This window comes from Anarrhichthys ocellatus, unplaced genomic scaffold (genome assembly GCF_004355925.1).
Source record: "Anarrhichthys ocellatus isolate YVR2014 unplaced genomic scaffold, GSC_Weel_1.0 scaffold150, whole genome shotgun sequence".
NCBI classification, from domain to species: domain Eukaryota; kingdom Metazoa; phylum Chordata; class Actinopteri; order Perciformes; family Anarhichadidae; genus Anarrhichthys; species Anarrhichthys ocellatus.
Window position 1 is genome coordinate 25,341 of NW_022280180.1, and position 24,953 is coordinate 50,293.

General features: G+C 41.5%; 1 protein-coding gene across 3 annotated transcripts in view; it reads right to left on the reverse strand.

Annotated features, from left to right (window-relative positions):
* Positions 1 to 23,965, reverse strand: part of kdm4aa (lysine (K)-specific demethylase 4A, genome duplicate a) — a 32,592-nt gene extending 8,627 nt beyond the window's left edge. The window contains exons 1-17 of one of the 3 annotated variants that reach the window (XM_031877823.1): positions 23,860 to 23,965; positions 22,156 to 22,321; positions 20,670 to 20,845; positions 20,359 to 20,473; positions 20,029 to 20,222; positions 18,552 to 18,601; positions 15,416 to 15,519; positions 15,160 to 15,297; positions 13,248 to 13,480; positions 10,756 to 10,919; positions 8,561 to 8,958; positions 7,929 to 8,028; positions 6,830 to 7,014; positions 3,701 to 3,905; positions 3,354 to 3,430; positions 1,902 to 1,957; positions 687 to 795 (exon numbers count right to left, since the gene is read on the reverse strand). In XM_031877823.1, coding sequence (XP_031733683.1) covers positions 687 to 795; positions 1,902 to 1,957; positions 3,354 to 3,430; positions 3,701 to 3,905; positions 6,830 to 7,014; positions 7,929 to 8,028; positions 8,561 to 8,958; positions 10,756 to 10,919; positions 13,248 to 13,480; positions 15,160 to 15,297; positions 15,416 to 15,519; positions 18,552 to 18,601; positions 20,029 to 20,222; positions 20,359 to 20,473; positions 20,670 to 20,845; positions 22,156 to 22,293 — 2,442 coding nt within the window. In that variant the 5' untranslated portion in view covers positions 22,294 to 22,321; positions 23,860 to 23,965. Of the gene's footprint in view, positions 1 to 686; positions 796 to 1,901; positions 1,958 to 3,353; positions 3,431 to 3,700; positions 3,906 to 6,829; positions 7,015 to 7,928; positions 8,029 to 8,560; positions 8,959 to 10,755; positions 10,920 to 13,247; positions 13,481 to 15,159; positions 15,298 to 15,415; positions 15,520 to 18,551; positions 18,602 to 20,028; positions 20,223 to 20,358; positions 20,474 to 20,669; positions 20,846 to 22,155; positions 22,322 to 23,270 lie in introns of all 3 variants that reach the window. The other 2 variants (XM_031877824.1, XM_031877822.1) reach the window with 2 other exon arrangements.
* Between the last annotated feature and the right edge of the window lie 988 nt (positions 23,966 to 24,953).

Genomic DNA, 24,953 nt, shown 5'->3' on the forward strand with positions numbered 1-24,953 from the left:
TAGATAGATTATTCCGATCTGGAATAGTCGAGGGGGGGGGGAGCGGGCACCCGAAAATTTAAGCATATCAGTGCAAACAGACGTAAACAGAGTCCGACAGCAAAAAAAGCTATAAAAAGCATGCACACAAAAATTTCTTCACATGAGGATAATCCAGAAAACGCTTTGTTTGGCAAAAGTTTAGTGGAAAGACTTGTGTTCAGTGTTTTTCGGGCGCTCCACTCTTGGTATTCACATTAGACAGGAACCTCTTTCTGGGACTTTAGAGAGTTTGGGGAAGTGAGTTCTATAAACAATTTGTATTGTTTTTGGTTGAACTATCCTCTTAAGCTACAGTAAAACTCAACACTTCCTGCTCAGATGTTTCACATTAAAAGCATTCCAGCAGCTCCAAAAGGCCACATGTTCTTTGTCGGCCGTTCATCTCTATTAGTCAAGAAAAAGTGGATTTCTGTTAAAGAGAGACTTGACTTGTAGTACAGATGGAATGAGTGCTGTGGAACATGGACTATCTTAAATCTATTGTGAACAGGTGGCTTTACTCCCCCTTGCCTTTAGTAGCAATCAGCCTTTGTTTGTGTTCATGCTGGCTATTGTTTGAGCCTCAGTCACTATTTGAAAAACAGCTTCCAAAGGAGAACGTAACAAAGCTTATCCATTAAAGGGTGACTGTAATTTGAACTCACCAGTTTAAATCTCTGCAAAGGGATTCCACTTAAATCCACAGGACTTCTTTCAGTGATGTTGACAAAGCGGGCCTCCAGCACAGCCACTGCACACAGCACATGTACCCACCTGCAACACGCACACACGCACGCAAGTATTAATAACGCAACTTCATCGAGCAGTAAGCAGCCTATTCTGTTCATTTGCTAAAGCACACATCTCCTATGTGCATGGATTTGACATGCTGGGTCTTCTGTTGTGTGGTATCATGAGTGTACCGTTTGTGTTTTACTCATATTTGATGTCATATAAAGTGGTGATTTGCATACAAACACGATTCAAATGATTAGGAAATAAAAGATTGTACTTTAATTGATAAATTAAATTGTGTCATTGGTAGTTTTAATGAGCTAGTGTTAGGAAGCTTAACAGGTCATAGTTCATCTCTAACATCTATTTTACTGTGAAAACATCTCCATCAAACAACTGGAATTATTCAAGTTTCTCACCAACACGACATCTTCCAAGATTACATTTGAACAAATCATGATAACGTTATAATCTACCTTCACCCAATACTCATTTTCACTGAATAGAGCTTGATCGCATCAATGTAATTGGAGGACTGTGCTGCTCACTGGTTGCTAACAGCTAACGTTAACTAGCTCTAGTTCACAATGTAGCATTATCAGGTAAAAACCGAATTACTGCCTTGCAGTTGTAGCCTCCACCTAGCAGTCATGTTGCAATGTCCAACATGTCTCTGCTCCATCATTTTATGCTTTTAGACATTTGTGGAAAATCGTGATAATTATATCAATTCTTGAGTTTTGGCTAAAAATGTTTTATGAGGTCACAGTGACCTTTGACCACCAAATTCTAATCAGTTTATTCTTTGGGTCTGGGTGGATTTTTATGCCAAATATGAAGATATTCCCCGCAGGAGTTCCTGAGATATCAAGTTCAGGAGAATGGGACGGACGTGAGGTCACGGTGACCTTGACTGTAAAAATGTAAGTACGGACAACCCCAAACATTGTGCCTACAGCCACGGTTATCGCCAGCATGGATGCATAACAAGTAGGTGCACGAGGGTTTTACCCACAGGTACCGATCAGTCAGGATGTATGGACCGGTTAGCAAGTGACACGTGTTGTTGTTCCTGATGATTCATGATATGATGACGCCATTATCAACGTGCTGTAGATGTGCCTGATGATTCTGGAACAACTTACTTGTTGTTGTTGGCTTTCTGCAAGGCTCCACCTCTCAGTGAACACAAACAGCAATTCTGCAAATAGAACATGTCATCAATCAACTGTGGAAAGAAACTAACTGTACATGTGAGCGTCTGGGTTTGAGCAGAGACACCTCAGTTCTCAAGTATACAGACTGCAGACTGCCCACTGCAGCATCAAGCTGCTCATCAGCTGCATTATTCTTCGAAACGCCAGAGGGCAAAAAAACAAAATGAACTGTGAAGAATCAAAAAGACTACGAGTGTTACTCATAGATATGCCCGTAGACTGTAACCTCCACTATGACGAGGAGGGATCGTAATTATCTGTAAACTCGTATCTCATATTCATGGACTACTTTATTACCTGTATACAAGCACTGTAAAGAAGTATTGCATGCATGATAAAGAAACACAGGTTTAATATCCTGTAAACTATTTGATTTGGCTGCAAAATATTTACTGACATGTAGACTTTTAAGACCTCCTGTTTCTGAAGCATTTTAAAGCCTCTTGGCCTTCTTTGTATAATCCCTAGACATGTAAATAGTGCTTTTATCAGTGAACTATTTGTAACAATCTTGTGATCGCGTGCGCATCAAGTTACAAGAATTTTGAGGTGACGACGTCATTATCTGGCGTGCGCCTCGCGCCAGCTTCACTAGAGCGAGTACAGACTAAGCTTTAGTCGACTCGTTTACATTCAGGATGAACCTTCACCGTAGAAAGGCTCACCAGGAGTACATGACACGTGGTGCTATCACAGAAAAATAAATCACACTAAAACTACACCTACACTACTTACCAGGTTTAAAAGTGGGGGAAATGAAGTGCATGAGCAAACAATGCAGGCTCAACCACGTTGGGTTAGTAAATCTAGCAAAGACATCTAGTCATTTCTGAAGCTGATAATGGAAGTGGCTCAGGAGCCCATCTCTGTTGAGAGATGAACATGCAAAGTGCCGATCGGGGATTTGGCAGAAAACAGCGGCCGGTAAAAACAAAGTTTACGAGCTAAAGCGCAAACGAGTATTTCAATTATCCTGGAAACAGGAGTTTAGTTGGGTGGCATTAGAGGACGTTGGTGAAACTCCAGATTCATTTACATAAATAACGACTACACATGACAATTAACTTCATTCTTTGTTGTTATTTTGATAACCGCTAATAAATATTGTAGAGGGGCAAGTCTAATGTATCTTTGGGTAAGTAGATTTCTGACTGAGCAAATAAAAAAATAACAACATTAATGATGAAACCAGATTGAGCTTTGATGAGAAAAAAAATGTAGACAGAATTTTGGAAAATTTGATTTGTGAAGAACAAAACAATGTACGATGAACCCTAATGGCTGTGAGCCATTAGAAATAACTACTTTAAGCCTGAGACACTTTAACTTCCAAAAGGGCTCAGACTAAACGACGCCGCAGCGCGTCCAGTGGTCACTGACCTCAGTCATGGCGTTGGACTTGCAGCGCGCACATTTCCACTCCTTGCTCACACTGGCAGGATCCACACCGTAACAGCCTGGAATACACAAACACAGAGACACAGCCTGACACACTGGTGTGGCAGTTCAGAGAATCACTGTTGTGTCATTATGAAGGTATGTTAGTCGAGTCAGTGCAGCTTTAAGTGGTTGTGTTATGGCAAAGATCTGCCGTCTAATTCTAAAGTAGCACATCTCTGTCACGATGACGTATAAAAACGTTAGGGAATGAAAACTCTGAACGTGAGACATGTTCATGTGTGTGTGTGTGTGTGTGTGTGTGTGTGTGTGTGTGTGTGTGTACTGACTGGTGTGAACCCGGATGCTGCACTGAGAGCAGCTGATGAGGAGGCTGGTTCCGTCTTCCTCCAGGTGAGGCGTGACGGGCTGCTCCTCACACTCAGAGTCCTCCTCTGTGGTGGTGGTGAAACACATCTCCGGGATCAGAGGCTTGGTCCGCATCCGCCCACTGCCCACCATGACGGGACCGTCTACGCCGCTCGCACATTCAGTCTGACGGCAAACAAAGCATGCAGACACTTCAGAAAAACTTCTCTACTGGTGTTACCAATTCTCCGATTGGTACATAAGTTTGGTCGCACCACCTTCTCTTTTGGTGGAATGCAGCTACGTTCATTTACTTAAGTACTGTACTTAGAAATACAGTACTTAAGTACAGTACAAGGATGTCAAAATTGTATTTGTTTCCTGCTACTTTATACTTCTACTCCACTACATCTAAGAGGGACATACTGTACTTTTTACTGCACTGCATTTATCTGACAGCTTTAGTTACCTACATGTTGATCTTGGAAACCAGTTGACGATCTCAGCTCAAGGTCTACCAACTGATTTTCTCTGAGAATTTTTGAGAAAAACATTTTCATATTGCACCTTAAAAATAATTAATTTAATCTAATTTCCATTATGCAATATGTATACTTGTTGGCATCTTATTCTGAAAACCGGATGTTCGTCTGAATAAACCGGATGTTGTCTCACGTTAATCTTTCCGTTAACTTTCAAAGTCCTTCGCTCGCTCCCGATCTGTGCCGTTTGAATGAGTTTACCGTGAATTTCAGCATATAGGTGCACTAAAATTGAAGTGTCTGCTGAGTTGACCGCAGTCTCGCAGTCACAGATCTGATTAAGAAGCGCTCCATTTATTTATTCGTTTAGAAAGTTCGGGGGCATTTTTTGCCCCTCTCCTAGTGATATCAGGGGCAAAATGATATTTCTTAGGGGCAGTTTTGCCCTTTGCCCTCGTGTATTTCTGACGCTGTATGTCACGATTCAGCATGTTTTTTGGCAATTCAATAAATAAATTGTTTATATGAAATAACCACATGGGCTTGTACACTCTAGTGTTAATTAAATACCAGTATTTTCTCATTTAATTAAGAACTCCAGTGCAAAATAATCAGATTTCCTGAGAGTGAGTAAATCCTTGTTATTATCAAGTTAGACGATGTAATTATCTCAATATATGATTTCATCACAATATGATGGGGGGTGGGGGGGGCAAGGCCTCATGGAGTAAATGTCCCAACCCAGTCTAACATTAATATGATGGAATGAATTCAATATTTGTAGGCACATCAATACAAAACAAACAGGCTGCTGCCAACACCAAGAACACCGCTCACTAACTGATCGCAGTGGACACAAAAGCTGAAAGTACCTTCCAGTATTTAGTATTGTACCTCCATAAAGTTGTCAGTGGCCAATTTACTCTTTGTCCCTAATGTGGGTCAAGCTGTAAAAAACTGCATCTTGCGTTTCCCATTATGTAACTGGGTTGCCTCTTTCTTCAGATCCACATTGCCTACTAAAGGTTTCAAGTTTCACACTTCTAGTTGGTACTGTCGGCTTTTTTCGGGTTGAAAACGTATAGTTTCCCTCACAAACCGAGATAACCGTGACGGTGTGTTCAGAGTTTTCTCTCCTTGACACCTGCTGCTCTGTCTGTAGCGTATGGTCTATATCAGGCATGGGCAAACTACGGCCTGCGGGCCATATGCGGCCCGTTGGGCTTTTTAATCCGGCCCGTCAAATATTGGTACAAAATTGTCCAAACTATAATAAAGACTAGGGCTGGGCGGTATACCGGTTTACATTTCCCGTATAATATGAATTCTTCACACAACATCATACCGGTGCATAGCCGAAACAACTGCTGTCTGCTTTCAACAGGCAGCTAAATATATTGTTCGCCGCTTAAAGCGCTGCGGTCAGCACTAGTTCTCTTATATGTATTGAGAGGGAACCCTAGTCATGGTCATAACTTTATAACACAACAATTAACAACCCCCAACTAACGCTCTTTAACAGAGAAAAACACAACAGCACACAACAGTCTGTGACACATAAACAATTTGTAACACTAATAATTATACATTTATAAAATTTCACCGCAGAACTGCATGCTGGGTACAGCTCACTCGCGAGCCTGCTAGCACAACAGTCCGCTAACAGCTGGGAGAGGCTCCGTCGCTCCAGTTACGTTACATTAAAGAACAGAAAAGAGCGATGCAGGATGAACAAAGACAGACCGGAGATGCACCGATAGAGTTTGACATATATGCAACGCTGATTACCGTGTAATATGCGTGGTATTTGTTATAAATGTACATTGGTGCAAAGAGGGTGATAAGAAGCTGTACAGGGAGGGGCTTAGGACCCAGGGGAATGTAGGTGAAGGAAACGGGAAGAGACGGAAGACACGCCACACAAACAGCTGTTCACCGCTCGTCACGATCCTGCAGACCAGTGATTCTCAACTGGTGGTTCGTCGCGGACCCGTTTTCAGTGGGTCGCGGGCCTTTGCTTTATGCAGCGGAATTATTCATGCTACTTTCCAGCATTTACGGCACTTGTTCAGCGGTGCAGGAAAAACACCGACCAATGCGTTGTAAATCACGTCACGTGATGCAGTTTAGCCAATAAAATAAGGGTATTCTGATACGTTTCCTGACTCCAGTGAGATGTACCCACACCGTGACACAGGGGGGAGAGACAAGGAAAGACATTACAGAGCAGAGCTCTGATAATGTTCATTGTGAAAGTCAAATATCTGTGTGATCCCTTTAAAGAAGCAAATTGCTCTAAAGACCACAGTCTTTAACTAATGAAAACATTAGATCTGTTCTGAGAATTGACACAACCAAACTGACATCAAATGTTGATGCACTGGCAAAAAAGGGTGACCAACAACACTGTTCCCACTGAGATTAATTGTAAATTTCCTTTACTTTTTAGGTCATGGCTTTTACTTGTAATTTATATTAGTTCACACAAACACTCTCCATTCATCTGCTACTGGCCCGGCCCTTCTGTCAAATTTTAAAACTCAATGTGGCCCCCGAGCCAAAAAGTTTGCCCACCCCTGGTCTATATGTTGGTATGCGAGTGCGAGGGTCTGCTCTGGTACCCATTACCTGCTGGTATGTGTGGAACAGCGTACAGATGGAGCAATATGGAGCTTTGGATCCCATGCGCTGGTTGTACAGCCTCTCTTTCTTTAGGTTGGGAGGTCTGCTCTGCCACAGGTGAGCCAGAGGTTTAGCCCAGCTCTCCCCTTCCAGACCACCCTCCTCCACTGGGGGGGCCTCCTCCGGAGCCTCTGAGGGACAAACAAGCACAACAGTAAAGTTAGCATACGTGTTGAGATCAGAGGTCTTGTTGACCAAATATTTTCCGTTATTGAAGGATTTTATTTTATTTTTTTCAATGAAGGAAAAATCTAAAGGCTGTCCATAGCGGCCTCTGCTGGCGGAACAAAAGGTGACCCCATGGTCGGTGTCTGCTCATATTCTCTCTCCATGCCCTTATAAATACATAATCTATAAACTCGTTCTGCAAGTTAATTATTTAAAAAAACAAACCGACAGAGCGATCGCCTCCACCGTGTCCTTTTATCTGTATTGGATTCTGTCCTGTCACAAAGTCAAAATATATTTTAAAAAGATAGATGTAATCATTTGAAAATTGTACTTAGTGTTTTTATCTCACGCAATATTCTGCTTCAATCCACATTTGTTGGTGTTTATTCTTTCAAAACCAACATTTTCGCTGCGGTCAAAAGAGGACGAATCGCACACAGACATTCAAAGCTTCATTGTAAAGTTTCAAATGTAAACAATGACATTCGGTACAGCACTCGGGCTCAGTTGGAGCCACTTTGGTTTTTTCCCTATTTACAGATCGAGGGATGTGTATGACCACAGGCATCGTTTTCATTGACTGTGAGAAGATATTCACTGAATTTGACAAAAAGAGTATAGTGTTAGAATTACAGACACCACCTGTCTTATCATTACTATCCGAAATAGACGACAGGTAATAATTGATTATAATGGAATTTGTACGACACTGTGTCAAAATGACGGACAGCGAGACTGAAGCAACCACCGATTCAGATCAAATAACTAATAGCGTCAGAGACCTAAAGCCCCTTTCTATAACTGGGCATTCATATTCATCCAATATTAAGTGTGATGGTGAGGCAGTCTAGTTGCTGTAGTTGATGCGACATACCTTCATCACTCATGCCGTCCTTGATGAGCGGATGGTGGCCTGGCAGCTGTCCTAGATCACTCTCTGGCTCTCCATCTCCTGCCACTGCTTCTGCTACCTGCTGGAGAGACACGCCTACTGTTACCGTCAGAGTCCAGGCGTGACAATCTTTCCAAAAGACCGTACTGACAGATAATCCTTTCCCCTTGCTTACATACCTAAATCTGGCACCATGCAGTGAATATTGTCTTGTTTATGCAGTGTTTTGATGCAGAAAGGACGATTAAAATAACTCTTGTTGTGTTCAAGGATGTGCCGTCATTTGAGCTAAGAGTTGGCTGGTGAGAGTCCTCCTTTAAATGCAACAAACAACAAATCCACCGTGTTTGCTTAACTGTTTCCTTTTTGGATTACTTGTCAGAGTAATGCTTCTTACTGGCATCTGAGCCAAGCCAAAAGATAAACCAAGGTTTAGCTTTTACATGTATAGCTTTATAAAATATGAAATCTACTGAATCAATGGTTGTAAAACTGTTAACAATAGTGTACACAACTAATAGTTGAGAGGCTAAAACATGGAAAAAAACACTGTTATGGTCCATTAACATGTGAAGAAGAGCATTGAAGTGTGTGTAATGCCTGTGTCCACTCACTGCTTTGCTAACATGTCTGTTGTCTTTCTCCGTCTCATCGTCACTGTCCTCGCTCTTCTTGTCTTCCTTGGGCGGGGCTTCTCCCTCTCCGTAGTCTCCTTTAGCGTAGCTGTGAACGTGCAGGACGTCCGCTGGGCTCAGCGTCCTCTGGAACAGCTTTTGCGCCGGGCTGCAGCTGCTGCCCAGCCGAGGCTCCTCCTCCTCCTGGGAGCACGGGGCCCCCGCCCGGCTCTCAACGGGCTCTGGAGGACACGCGTCTGCAGCCGACACACCGTTCTTCTCTTTTTTTGACGCACTTTGTCTGTTTGAAGTTTTCTTAGCGCTGGCATTGGACTGAGATTTAGTCTGAGGCTTGGTGTCTTTGTCCTTCTTAGGCTCAGTCTTGACCTTCACTGTGTCTGAAAGAATAAATTCGGTAATGATGAACATTATTGCAACGACTGATACCACCAGATTGTCCCGTACCATTCCAGGACGTTTGCTCGTTACAGCCTATGAAACAAATAAATACACCAATAAGGTCTGCATGTTTGTACTTGCATACTAAAGAGGCTTCCACCCTAAACAATAAGCTTCTGTCATCATCACAATACACTGAGCTTGTTACTCAAAGCTTGTTTTTCAAAACTGAGAACTGGACTTTTTAGTGTGATGAATTTGCACGTCATTATAATTTTACGAACTGTTTTTGTCATGAATACTTTCACACAGAATGCTAATTTCTTTCAGAAGAAGGTTGATTTTTCTGAGCTGTTGCACAGCGCATAAAGGCTTTAACCAGTCACTGTGTGTGGAATGGGATGAGTGACGCCTACATTCATGAACCAACAACACAAAAGCAGAGATAGTTTGGGTGTTTTGAAGTAGGGTTGTATGAGGTAGACAGTCGGCACGCCCCCATTTTGGAAAAAAAGGCAATTGTACCAGCAAAGCAATGTACTGCTGTGGACGTATTCCAGACACCTAAAAAAAGAATCAAATGATTTTAAGTTGAAGCTATATTTAGAATATTTTCACCGCTTTATCTCTCTGTCACACAGCCCCTTCTGACGGGCAACTGAACTGAAAGGAAAACTTATCGATGGTCTCTTCAAAGCCAAACACGGGAGAAGTTTGCCTTCAGGGCTTTCTGCCAGAGAGGGTTTATTGTAACCCAAAACATGATCAAGTAGCTTTGCTGTATAAACCTGAGGAGATTTACAGCAACAAAGGGCTTTCTTGCAGACTTCTCCCATGTGCCAAAAATACCACACTTTGACAAGAAACGGTATAGATTAGTTTCACTCTTCTGTTCAGTTCCCCATCTGAAAATATTCTAAACATAGTGTACATTTAAACTGCTACCGAGTCTAAAATAATAATAATAATAGTATATCAATTTTCTATAGCGCTTTTCAAGATACCGAAAGACGCTTTACAAGGCAGAGACAAACAGAACAAACAAAAAAAAAAAAAAAAGACTATCTGGAGAAGCTGTGCTGAATGGGTCATGTAGTGGAGGGTAGGGTGCCGGGGTTAGCAGGTGAAGGCAAGGTTGAAGAGGTGGGTTTTGAGAGCTTGTTTGAATGATGATAGGGAGGGAGCCTCACAGATGTGGATGGGGAGGGCGTTCCAGAGGGGAGGTGCAGCAGCTGAGAAGGCCCTGTCACCCCAGGTCCGGCGCTTGGTCCTGATGGTCTTCAGAGTGTTTGCACCGGCGGACCTGAGGCAACGGGTTGGGGCGTTGAGCAGGAAGAGGTCTGAAATGTAGGGAGGGGCCAGGTTGTTTAGGGCTTTGTAGGTCGTGAGTAGTATTTTGAAGTCTATTCTGTATTTGACCGGGAGCCAGTGGAGGTCGTGAAGGACCGGGGTGATGTGTTCATAGCGGCGGGTGGAAGTGAGCAGTCGAGCGGCAGAGTTCTGAACATATTGGAGTTTATTGATGATTTTGTTGGGAGAACCGTAGAGGATGATGTTGCAGTAGTCCAGTCTGGAGGTTATGAGGGCATGGATGAGTATTTCGGTGGTGGCAGAGGACAGGGAGGGTCGGAGCAGTACATTACTTTGCTGATGTGCTGGTACTCCTGTCTGTTTGTCCAAACTCCATCTACTGTAGGTAATACTGAATATGGAGAGGTATTACCTTGTACCCAATACAACCCCACTTCTAAATATCCAACCTATCCCTTTAACACCAAACCGCACTTATACTGTACCTTTGTCTGGCTTGACTTTAGTCGGAGACTCCTTGCGTGACAGCTTGGCCTTCTTTGGCTCCACCTCTTCCGTCCTCGTGTCCTTCACCGTCAGCTCAGGTTTGACGTCTTCGAAGGCTTCAATAGATTCGAGCTGGCGCTTTGTCCCAGTCTGAGGCTTTGGACTGATGCATGGGAGACATTAATGAAGACATGCCCGACAGGACTCACAAAGCAACAAAGCTGAGGGAAGTTCATGTACGGATGAATCTTTAACACAGAAAGACTTCACTGAATCACCATCGTCGCTGACACAATCAGTAGCTTTTAGCAGTGAAGCTGGTAACTGGTGAGTGAGAGTGCCGTTATCAGCTCAGCTGTGGTTCAATATAAGTTACTTCCTCAATAAAAGCAAAGAAACAATCATAATATGATAACTGTCACAAACAATGGGCTGCTGAGCTGTTAAACTCCTGTGCAGTGCTTGTACTACATAGGGGTTGTTCTGTACTCACCTTGTACTGGCAACAGACTAAAAGTACTAATGTGTTGGAACATTTACTCAAGTTCTGTACTAAAATGTTGACATACAGTTGTGTGAAAAAGTGTTTGCCCCCTTCCTGATTTCTTATTTTTTTGCATGTTTGTCACACTTAAATGTCAGATCATCAAACTAATTTAAATATTAGACAAAGATAACACAAGTAAACACAAAATGCAGTTTTTAAATGAAGGTTTTTATTATTAAGGGAAAAAAAAAATCCAAACCTACATGGCCCTGTGTGAAAAAGTGATTGCCCCCTAAACCTAATAACTGGTTGGGCCACCCTTAGCAGCAACAACTGCAATCAAGCGTTTGCGATAACTGGCAATGAGTCTTTTACAGCGCTGTAGAGGAATTTTGGCCCACTCATCTTTGCAGAATTGTTGTAATTCAGCCACTTTGGAGGGTTTTCGAGCATGAACTGCCTTTTTAAGGTCATGCCACAGCATCTCAATCGGATTCAGGTCGGGACTTTGACTAGGCCACTCCAAAGTCTTCATTTTGTTTTTCTTAAGCCATTCAGAGGTGGACTTGCTGGTGTGTTTTGGATCATTGTCCTGCTGCAGAACCCAAGTGCGCTTCAGCTTGAGGTCACGAACAGATGGCCGGACATTCTCCTTCAGGATTTTTTGGTAGACAGCAGAATTCATGGTTCCATTTACCACAGCAAGTCTTCCAGGTCCTGAAGCAGCAAAACAGCCCCAGACCATCACACTACCACCACCATATTTTACTGTTGGTATGATGTTCCCTTTCTGAAATGCTGTGTTACTTTTACGCCAGATGTAATGGGACATACACCTTCCAAAAAGTTCAACTTTTGTCTCGTCAGTCCACAGAGTATTTTCCCAAAAGTCTTGGGGATCATCAAGATGTTTTCTGGCAAAACTGAGACGAGCCTTTATGTTCATTTTGCTCAGCAGTGGTTTTCGTCTTGGAACTCTGCCATGCAGGCCATTTTTGCCCAGTCTCTTTCTTATGGTGGAGTCATGAACACTGACCTTAATTGACGCAAGTGAGGCCTGCAGTTCTTTGGATGTTGTTCTGGGGTCTTTTGTGACCTCTTGGATGAGTCGTCGCTGCGCTCTTGGGGTAATTTTGGTCGGCCGGCCACTCCTGGGAAGGTTCACCACTGTTCCATGTTTTCGCCATTTGTGGATAATGGCTCTCACTGTGGTTCGCTGGAGTCCCAAAGCTTTAGAAATGGCTTTGTAACCTTTTCCAGACTGATAAATCTCAATTACTTTGTTTCTCATTTGTTCCTGAATTTCTTTGGATCGCAGCATGATGTCTAGATTTTGAGGATCTTTTGGTCTACCTCACTTTGTCAGGCAGGTCCTATTTAAGTGATTTCTTGATTGAGAACAGGTGTGGCAGTAATCAGGCCTGGGTGTGGCTAGAGAAATTGAACTCAGCTTTCCAAAGATGTGATAAACCACAGTTAATTTATGTTTCAACAGGGGGGGGGGCAATCACTTTTTCACACAGGGCCATGTAGGTTTGGATTTTTTTTTCCCCCTTAATAATAAAAACCTTCATTTAAAAACTGCATTTTGTGTTTACTTGTGTTATCTTTGTCTAATATTTTAATTAGTTTGATGATCTGAAACATTTAAGTGTGACAAACATGCAAAAAAATAAGAAATCAGGAAGGGGGCAAACACTTTTTCACACAACTGTACTTGTACTATACTTTCTTGAAAATATTGTACTTTTTACTCCACTACATTTATCCAACAACATTTGTTACTAGTTACAAAGATTAGATGTTAGATTTTTTAATCAGCTAATAGATTGCTGTTTCAATTACAGATTCAAATGCCCAGCAGTATATGAAGTAAATAAACGTTTACAAGCTGCAACATTAAAGTGATGAATACATTAATTATGATCTATATAATGTTTATATAAGAAGCATTTTGTATGAACTGTGTTAAGAGATGTGTTGGTAGCGAGTGTAAATCCAGACCTGTTGTCCTCCAGGACAGGAGTAATGGGCTCCTCGGATCCAGCTTCACTGGGAGCCTCTTGTGGAGGCTCGCTCTCGTCTTCTTTGAGAAACTCAGCAGCCTCCGGTGTGGGTTTGGAGTGGTCGATGGCAGCGTTGTCTTTCCCTGCCTTCCACAGTTTGTAGCGGTCGGGCTGAAATTTGCGTACAAACACGTCCATGGAGATCTTCACCATGTCCTGACGACAGGAACACTGGAAGGGAATGAACAGATCCGACACTTTAGTCTAGATTTGAACCCTGGTAGTCTGAGCAGTACGAAACAAGGCTTTGAGAAGAGTTGCCTTCACTGTTGGGGCTGATAGTACTCTTTCTAGTAATTCAGATTCTTTGGCTTGTATTTAAATTTTATTTTAGTTGTGGTTCCAAGAGTATGATCTAAGAATGTTACGAGTCCCTAACCTTTCCTTCAGCAACAATCCGGTCAACATTTCCATGTGCAATATTAAGATCTGATTAAAACTAAATTGAGTGAAAACAGAGGATGGATATCTTTGAATGGAGACCCTCTTTGAGCTTCCCTCTCCTGCCCCTATGTGAGAAGGACTCATGCATGAACCACTCGTATCAACAGATTTGTTTTTAAGTGATTTAGGAGAACTTGCTGTATTCACCAACTTTCTCGTGTTTTCTCAAACTTATTTTCTCTAAAAAGGTACAATATAGGACATATGGGGCAGGACGCAGAGCCTTTTATGGTATTATTGGGAAGCTAAATATGCTCATTTATGCACAGGTGGCATCCATCATGTTTACGCTAGTCATTTACACCCAGTTATCTGAAATTAGAAGCGATTGCTAAATCTGACGTGGGACACTTGTATAAACTAAGAGAACGTTAAGATAGGAATACGGAGATGTTCTCTCATGAGGTCCACTAATGTTTACTACTGGTAAGGCTTTAAGGACAGAATAAGACTTCTCTATGTTCCACCCAACACTGGCTTACGTATCGTTTGATGAACGCTGCATCTTCGGTTTGGTTCGAGTTCAAACTAAAGTCTGTTTTGATTCGTTCATTGAAGTTGGTGTAAAATCTGTCAATCAAAGTCTGGTATAGGCCCAACAACAGGAAGGGCTTGATGGATTTTATGATTCTTCAAAGCTTGTTTTAATGTTAATTAAATTGCAGCTTATTGACAGACCCAGACGCTTAGTTGTGAACTACATACATGACGTCCTTTTCAAATATAACTTATAATCAAAGAGAGATGATATAATTGTGGTTTTAGATGAGAACATGCAGGTTATTGTAAAATCATTGTGATCTGTTGGCGTAATTATCTCAACTGAAACAGACCAATGGAACCACAACAAATGGCATTTCATTTGACGGCAAAATAAAGATTTGTCATTGGAACACTAAAGGTGCTTTCCCAGTTAAAATTGTGGTTAAAATAAACTCAGGTCGGTTTCTCTGGTTAGTACAGTTCGTTTGGGCGGGTGTGAAAGCTGTCAATACGATGCTGGTGTGGACTACAAAACCAAACTGAGACCACCAGAAACCGTGGGTCTGGGTCCACTTCCAAGTGGACTCAAAATAAGAGCACACTATTATTCAAGATAACTCCGTTAATAATAAATCAGGTCTCTGCTGCGTTCAAAAGAACTGAACAAAAATGAGCGGGATGTGAATAAACAGGATTATTTTAGCTTGATGAAAGTAGCCCTAGTCTTGTTCTAGTGATCGTCACGTAGTGCTGCAAGCTACGAGTGTTAACAGAACAAAGTGACATCATGAACCACAATCCCTTTCGCATGTTTGACATTGCGGAGCAGAACATCTCTACATAGATGCAGCTGCAGCCTTTGCATGGGATTAGTCACGAGATGAAGATTCACAGCTGTTTGAATGATGTTGTTTTTTGTGTACCAGTGTGGCCTGTTTGCCGTAATCAATCCATCGCTGGGTGGCGAAGTTGGTTGACTCGGCACAGTTGAAGCCGTGGTTGAAACCAGCATGGTACCCAAACGGGAATGTCACGACGAACTGCCCAGCCTCCTGAGTGACCTGGATGCAAAACACAGAATTAAAAGAAGAAACTAAAAGAAGCTTTTTTTTACCATATTAATTATGAAACATAAGGGGGCTATGCCATGAAGTCAGCACAAAGTAAATGAAAGGTCACCTTCTCAAACGGTATGCCATATTTTTTCAGGATTGAGGGTGAAATTAAAGTCATCTTGTGGCGCAGGAAGGCTTCACAGCCCTGAGCGTTCCCTGGAAAGAAACCTGGAAACACAGGAAGTCATCCAGAATATCAGTGCAGACGACCCTATCTGGTTGCGTTCATGTCTTTTCAGTTACAGTTAAATAGCAAATGTGAACAGAATTGCCATTATGGTCTCCGAGAAAACTGACGACCCCTGACTAAGTACAAAACAACTGATGAACAAACAGCGAACGCATTAACAGCAGGAAGCTTGTGTTGAACGAGCAATTTTGAACATATTATTATCTATGGATATTGCACAATAAATGAGAATTCCTGATTTTCTTTTAAGAACTTTTAAAACAATTTTCCTAAATTTGACAAATTCAGTGTTTTCTTCTTCCTGACGCCTCGCCATTGCTATATTAACTCGTTACCAATCTCTATGAAGAGGTTCCTGCATTGATATGTAGAATCTGTAGGTAACTGGACCAGATGTTGGTATAGGCAGCGTTCTGGTTCCTGTTTGTAGTCCGAGTCACGTTCGAGCAGGCTTTGGTTGAATGCAGGTAAATGGTCCGTCTCGGGAGCGAAAATGATTGTATTATAATTTTTTTTTTCCATTAGCTCTGTTGCTCTGCTTCCAGCTGTTAATTCAATAACTCCAGGGACAACTGTACATGTTTAAGACTTTACTTAAAACTTATGCATGACATCAACAACAATGGCTACACATCTTCCGTTCCTGTAGAACTAAAAGCGTTACACACATGCGCACTGGTTAACTCAGTATGTAACACCAGCCTGCACCGCTGCTTCCAGTGCAGCTTGTTTTAAGTAGAGCTTTTATCCAATCAGAGTTCACCTCTGTGTCTCTAGGTAAGAAGAGAGGCCCGAGGCCTGCAGACTCACAAGTGAATCCCTTTGCAGGTTAAGTGAATGGGGACGATATTGTTGATTGTCATAGTGTTCAACCAATCAGATCTTTAGTTTGACACGTTGGGCGTATTCTTTGACATGGATTGCAGGAATTGACGAGGATTTGTACGAACGGTATTCCTGGTTGACAGCGTCAGAGAAGCTTTTCACATTTTATGGCTGAGAATGCATTTTATTTGCAACTGAGCATCTTGGTGTTTGGAGCTACGCTACGCTAACCTGAGGTGGCTAACCAAGGCAGCAACAAGACACCATAGCACGACAGGACACTTACAAGCTACGGTGCTTTTGAAAACTTTTGCTGAGACCGAGTGGATCTACAACTCAACGAACACATTCGCAGGAGGACCTCTGACTGGAACTGAACCGCACCGATGTTCTGTAGAACCGCATCATTAAACTCTTTGTTAACAAAGAAAGGAGGATGGACTCTGTCTTTAAGTGAACAGCAGCTTTGGTAAGTGAAGTGCTTTTGTTTTTACATCTGCAGTAGTGTTACTACTGTGTTACTTTGTCTATGGTGTTGTTTTTATGATATGGTTAATATTGTTCCCTCTGATGTGAATAATATTTGAATAGTGCTCTTCAGTGTGTGGATGAATACGTGTTTTAGTACCGCAGGTTTGCTGAATTGATTTGTCATGCTTTGTTGTCATAGAAAAACTAGTGCTGGGCAACGATTACAATTTTTAATCGCGATTAATCGCATGATTTGTTTGCGATTAATCTCATTGTTATGCGCAAAGTTCAATAATTAATTCAAAAGTATATGTATTGTGCACTTTTATTTTGAAGGTACTGCTATATGAACAAAAGGTCAATAACATTTGGTTTGTAAACACTTTAAACACATCAGGTTCTTGTTAGCAGCAGTATTCTCTTTACACAGCAACAGTTATAACAGTTATGATTCTGATCATAGATATTCAGCCGGTGTTCACAGCTTTATCTTCATGTGTGTAATAGATGATATTTAAATATACACCTTGAAAACTACAAACCTATCTACGTCATGTTTTTATGTTTGATAAATTCTCAGTAGTGATAACTAAATGATGCTTATTATACATATTACAAACAAAACACTTTAAAAACTCTAAAAATATAATTTAAATGAATCATTTATTTTTTGCTTTTGTTGGTATTGTGGTCAGACACATATGCAACGCTGATTACCGTAATATGTGTGGTATTTGTTATAAATGTACGTTGGTACATAGAGGGTGATAAGAAGCTGTACATGGAGGGGCTTTGGACCCAGGGGAATGTAGGTGAAGCATGGAACCTCTAGTCTGTACCGGGGCAGTAACCTGCATGAGGAAGGTATGCTAATAAAGAGTTGCAGTTAAGAGCAGTTTGTTCTCTCGTGCTTATATGTTAATTTAAAAACACGACAATATGTGTTTTGATATTGTCACGTTTGATCCTGTAACGAGACGATCGCGCGCGCGTGTGTGAGAGAGACAGGAGGGACCGACGGTGACGGAGTGAAGGGGGGTTCCGGAGCCGGTCGTGTCACCCGGGGGGGTTTAAAATGTCCGCTTAATAATAAATTTAAAAAACTGCGTTAACGCGCGATAAAATAATTGTCGGCGTTAATTGATGAATGCGTTAACGCGATAATAACGCGTTAGCTTGCCCAGCACTAATAAATATGTGTGACTGGTTCTTGTGAGTTTGTTCTTGTCATTGTGTTATTTACATTGATTTTGACTATATGCATTGTCCGTTAATGACAAAGCATCCTGTCATGCGCGGGGTTAGGGCCGGACATTTCATTCTCTGTTTGGGCTGTTGCTTTCTGTTACAAAGCAAGAATTATGGTCTGGAGAAATGGGGATTGTGTGGCGATTGCTTCAACTGTAGTAGGACAGCCCTGAAGGCCCAGGTATAAAATGCACGGACCGCCACTGAGCTTTGGTGACCCCTAGTAGGGGTCTGGACCCCCAGCTTGGGAACCGTTGGTAAAGAGGTTCACTGAAAGCAGTTCTGACTTCTTCAGTTCTGACTGAGCACAACAAGCTGACATGACTTGTGGAACCCAGCGGTTAAAACTTGCATAAAAGTGTAAATAATCAATTTTCATAGGGGAATGAAGACAAATGTGATGAGAGCCTGTTCATCAAACACACCTAAATCCATCTATGGAGTTCTGCAGGAACCCATCACATACCTTTGGCAAGTCGCTCCAGTCTTTTCCCCTGCTCTGGTGGGACGACGTACCTGAAGAGCAAAAAGAGAACAAGTACATCAAATATGATGTTGACTGCCGAGTTAAGATATCCGCTTGTTCTTGGCGGTCAAGGGTTTTGAAGAATGAAGACTGGAAGTGATAACCACAGAAGAACAATGGACTCAATCATTACTGTGGTACTTTAGGGCTGGGACCGCCAATACATTCATCAACAACTATCAATTACACAAAGAAATAGACGAGTAAACTAAGTTATTGCTCCGAAACCAGACAAAAAAAAGCTAATTTACGTGTCAGTATTTTAAATCACATTTAATAATCATTTAAATAAAAACAATATTGTTTAGTTCTTTTTCCTAATTAAATTTTTCTACCTGCAAGGTCTAAGCCTCTCTTCCGGTTAATGCAACATATACAGATGTAAGTGAATACATATACAGTGGGCGGTGCAACGAATACCAAAACCGACGGTTAAGGTCGTATCGGGGTTGTGAGACACGGATCAGATCAGCAAGAAAAAATAACAGTTTGTTCAGATGGTTGATGATCCATATTGGCCCATATCGCCCCAAAAAATGAATTCAACTGCTCTGATGTCTGTTTGAACAGTTACAAATCCTAAATGTTATCGTTTTTTTGTTGTAGTCATCTATGGTGGTTATCTTCATAGAAACACACACTTCAGATGTTTAGAAAATAAAGGATTGGATTTTTATAGATATAAATAAATCGTGCCATTAATAGTTTTAATGTGTTATAAGCTGCTTAGAGCTAACATTAGTGTTAGGAAGTTAAACAGCTCATAATTTATTCTCTAATATCTATTTTATATTGCTGTGAAAACATCTTCAAACAGCTGTATTTAAGGTTTCTCTCCAAAAACTACATTTTACAAGATTACATTTGAACACATCATAACGTAATAATTTACCTTCACCCAATACTCCTTTTTACTGAGAAGAGCATGAATGGGGATCAATGGCGGTCTATTACCCCACTGATATACAGTGCTTATAGACAATAAAAGATCGAATATTTATATTTACATATGAACATAGATCTACTCAGTTGTTGATTGGACCCATTGTCCCAGTACTAAAGCATATGTAGTGTTTCTGTTTGTTTGTTGTTGTTTCCATAACAGTTCATCACTTCCCAGGCTCTTGTGGGTAAATTGTGTGGAAAGCTGTATCTAAGAGCTCAGAGCTTTCCAGAAGGCACTGAACCCCTTTAATAAAAGGGAACAGCACGATCTTTTGTTATTAGCTCACAAAATCAGTGTCAAACATTTAGAGCATGCGACATCTTTCCCATCATATTGTTGTATCGGCAGTGGTAAATAAGGATTATTGACAGGTTGATTGTATTTTTACATTTAGGCTATTAAAACGGATGCAGCAGTGAGAAGCTAAAACGCAGTCTGTCCAGCAGTGTCAGGGTGTGTCGGCTACTGTACCAGGACTTTGGCTCTCCAAAGTGCAGGTAGTTGATGCTGTACAGATCCATGTCCTCTGTGTGCCACGCGAAGGCACTCTTCCACATCCCGAAATACAGGTACGGTGTGTTGACTCCTTTAATCTTGATCCCGCTCTCGTTCTCCACGGTGTCCAGAATGGTGTTGAGGTGGCCGATGTTCCACTCGGTCACATCCTGTAAAAGGAGGGATTCAGCAGAGGCTGTAAGTCACAGTGACACAACTACTACAGAGTCTGTGGGCATAAAATCAAAACACAACGAATAGATGGAAGTCCACGTCGGTGGTTCTATCCAGACTGTCACCACTCACTGGATCATACAGAGTCCCGCTGACATCAGCCCCATAAAGGGGTGGGTTGAAGGTCAGGTTCTTCCAAAACTTCCTCTCCAGCTCGTCAAAGTCCACGTATCTGGGATTGCAGAACCTACGATGACAGATCCAAGGGGAGAGAGAGAGAGAGAGAGAGAGAGAGAGAGAGAGAGAGAGAGAGAGTTAGGCGTTATGGAAATCACACACTGTACCAGGATTGTCTGGATTGTAATCTTACAGTCACTGCGTGAAAAACATGGATCGATTAAAACATGGATCGATCAACTGCGGTTCATGATTTGCAAACTGACTTGTCCATGTTGGAGGTCTTGCGGAACTCGTGGACAGTCATCGGCTTCTTCTGGATGTTGTACTGGGTGAAGAGTCCTGACTGGCCGGTCACCACCTGCTGGATGGGAGCGGGGATCACCAGGTCATCGATATCGTCGTACGTCCGTCTAGGTTTCCAGCCTTTGGGTGGAATAACCTGCAAGAGAACACAGAGGCAGAATGAAAACTGGCTGTATTTCAGAGAAGAGCAACTCAGAGCGATGACAATCTCATGATTCCGTTGTTTAAAACAGCCTTTTAAATGCTGCATTGCTTGTCAGCAAACAGTCATTTGGTTACTTATGAGACAGTTTGGGAATTAATAAAAAGTCAACTCCTGGCATTGGCTGCTGGTGTTCTTCACCACTGTTTTGAAAGAAGCAAATAACAGGAGTTAACAGGCGGACCAGCTTTAAGTGTTTCATTTTCTTTTTAAATAAAGAGTGAAGAGTGCGCTGGATCTAATTCATGCCTATGTATGAAGTGGTTTGTGTGTTTGTTTTCGAAAGTAACTCAAACATTTAAAGATACTTTAAAGCGACAGTTGGTAACTTTAATTTAATTTAATCCTTTTCATGCTCCTAATGGTCTTTGCAAGATTCCACCGCGCCCGATGGAAAACAATCAATTGCAGCCGAGGAGTCTCTAAAGCAGACAGTTTGACACTAAAATATCTTTCTAAAACATCTGAGGAGAGGAATGGGCAATACAGAAACAGATTCATGTTTGATGAGCGCTGCCTCGTTTATGGTTTGATCGGCGTTCAGGAGCTCCACGAGCAGTGATTGACAGCTGCCTGAGAGACTCCTCGGTTCCGATTGGTTGCTTTTCTTTGGGTGCGGTTGAATCTTGCGGATGCTTTTCGGAGCAGTAAAAGGAGGCATTTGTTCACAGATTATCTGTCTTGTGTACTTCTGTCAGGATGTAGCGACAGTTTGAGCAAATATGATAAAAAGTTATTTTCATTAAAACCAACTACGGCTTTAAAGTGTTAAATTTGAGACAACACATCCACCTCCCCAGAACACTCATCCTCTGTGGAACACTGCACTAACACATTGACACTAAAGAAATGTGCAAATGTGGATTCACTCAGTTAAAACCTGAGCTAAGCTTCCCCACAGTGACTGTACCTTAACTTGTGCTGTTGCTTCAGGGTGAAAGAATAATCTTCTTTCACTTTCACTGTGAAGCAGCCACAGGAAGTGTTGAATTTGCATTAACACCGTACTAAGGTCTACTACGCTCCTTCTTTAGCAGGGCTTTGGTTCAGGTCATGTTTGGAGTAAATTGTTAACTATTGAGCCAAACAACATGGCTAATAATGATGTCCTATTTCATCATAACAAAGTGGATTATCCCAACTACAGTACAACTGTACAAGTTATTACACACATAGTATATTTAAGGAGAAATAAGTCAACTTATTGTATTATAATAACCTGACAAAATACAATAAACACTTACTTTTGCCATTCCAGCTTTGTGTGCTCCTTGTGACTCCATATAGGCAATGTACCGGCTGAAGTCCTTGAACTCCTCTTTGGAGGGGTTGAAGGTCATTATCCTGGAGCCCACGCTTGGGGCCGGCGTGTCTGTAGTCATCTTGGGCTTCTTTCTTTGACTTCCAACTCTGATTGGTGGAAAACATAGACATGATCATGAGAACATCTTGGTAACGTGTCTGACAGTGTGTGGCTCACATGAATGCAGTTTCTTAAAGTCTTTCAGCCTGTGACCCAATCTGTATCTGTGCCGTCACTTGACAGTAACAGACCATCTCAACTAAGCACACTGTGGAAGTCGCTCTCCGATTCGGGGGTAAAGGGGAAAGTCAACTGATATTACTTGGTAATTTTTCCATTGTTATACCACTTTAAGTTATGGAAACAGTACCAGACATCATAGTACCCAAAGATGTTAAAGGGATACTTCGGATTTCTTTAAGCAGGGCTGCATGAGGTACTTATACACAGTCAGTGTATTACCTACAGTAGATGGTGGTCGCACCTACCCCAGTTTGGAGAAACAGCCCGGAAGCTAAAGCAATGTACTGCTGTGGACAGGGGCAGCAGCTAACCATACTTATGCCACCTTCAAAAAATGATATCAGTTTATTTTATTTATTTAGTTTATCTAATATTTCCCCGTGTTCTGTATGGTAAAATAAAAGTTTTCGTCAAGTGAGTCTTCTCTTTAAACTTTTATTCTGCTTAAAAAGAGACAAAAGGGCTGATTCCACTGCTTTTTCTCCATTCGGACCACATTAGACCAGGTCCAGAAGATACCACTAAAACCAGCATTTACAAGCAGACTCCAGAGACGCTGATCCAGATTTCTGAAACCTTTATTCTAATTCTTTGTTTTTCGAACAGAAATCCACTAAACTTGCACCCAGTCAAACCTCATCTTCATAAATAGAGACCCAACAGACAATTGATAGCCCAGATATGTAATGTCTTACGTGAAAACAAATTGTATCCAAAGCATCAACTGATAGTATTACAGCAATAGACTTTTTTTGCATTCACCCAAGTTGTCCGTTTGCTACGACGCAACTAACGACTCCAAATTAAACCTACTATTGGTCTTTTCCGTGTAGAGTTGACCAACCGGGAAGATGTTCAACTTTGAGCTAACAGGCAACATACTCTAAACTCTTGCATTACGGACTTTACTAAGAAAACCCAGAATACATGGGGGCCCGCCGCGTAACGATGATTGGACACAATCCTGACTAATTATGATGCTCAGTCTGTGATTGGCTGAACACCACGTCTGTCACACACCGTGGCCCACTGACAGCGCTGCTCCTCTGAAACATATTTAGCTAACGTTAGTGCGCTAGCTAACATGCTAACTGCTCTGCGTCTCAGGAATTAAAAGTATGGTCAATAAGAACTAAACCGCTGTCATATTCAGGAGTAAACTGTAATTAGCTAACATTTATAGACAGTGCAAGTCGTCCTATCAAACCAGATACTCTTTTATTGAAAGTAGAACAACCGCTAAGTGTGTAGCGGACTCGGATCTGACAGCTGCCTCCGCTCTCGGCTAGTCAACTAGCAAACATGGCTTGTTGCTGACCATCAGTTTATTGTGCCCAAACTTAAGAGTTACTCCTACTTTCCAACAAACTAAATAATTCTCAAGTGCCAAACACGAACTCACACACGCTGAAATGTTGACGAGTTTTTTTTTTTCTCAGAACAGGTAGTAGAGTAGAAATACAGACATCATCAGTCCGGGTGGAAAAGGCAGTCCTCCATTATTCCAGTGACGCATGCTCAGTGTGTGTTTGTTTACATGGAGCTCAACGGGAGGGGCTTCCGTAGTCCCCCAGCCAATCACGACGTCCTCTCTCTTCCAAACCATGCCAGCACCAGCAATGCCGAGATCTTCATTGTGGCACTGGCAGCACAGTCACACAAAATATATTTATCATAACTATTATTGTTTTTCAATGATGTTACCCACGATTACTGATTACTGGTGCTCAACTTCAGTAATGTTACTTAATATCTATATTATGTGAAATTCTGTAAATTCAAAATATAATTTTTTGTGTGAATTGTACTTTAAAAATGTACAATTCTATTTTTCAAAGTTTTTCTTGGTGTCAGTTTCTGAAATCACTCAGTTCAGAGACCACATAGTGTCAGTGCACAAGATGCTCAAACGAAGTTCCCTATGCAGTTAGAATATAAAATTCAAAGAATAAAGTGAATTTGTTTTCAGCCAAAAAACTACAAAAACAGCATTTTGAATTTCATTTTTATTCATTTTTTGCATTGCTGGTACACTTGGAAAGATTCAGTTACCAGCTCAAAAGAATAATAAGCAACATAAGCCAAGCAGTCCCCCTTCATATCTTCTATCAGGGAAACACGTTTTTATTATTTTTATTTTATTTTGTCGAAGCCTACAGTAAAGAGCCTATAAACCATTTGACACAGCCGAGGAGCTAACAGTTACAGTCCAGGGTCTGTAATGATTAAAAAAGGCTGCAACAGTTAGGGAGATAACACAGACAAAAAGCAACAAACCCTATATCTTGATTGTGCAAAGCAAATTAACTATAAAAAGATGTATATTGATATACAGCAAACAATTCTCTGTAAACATGTTAAGTATGTTAGTTTTCTGAAAACATGGTGTCATTTCATAAATACAGACAACATTTGCGTCCGCAAACATCACAAAAAAGATAACATTCTGGGCTTTTAAATATTGATTTATTTAATGGTTTATTTGATAAGGGACAG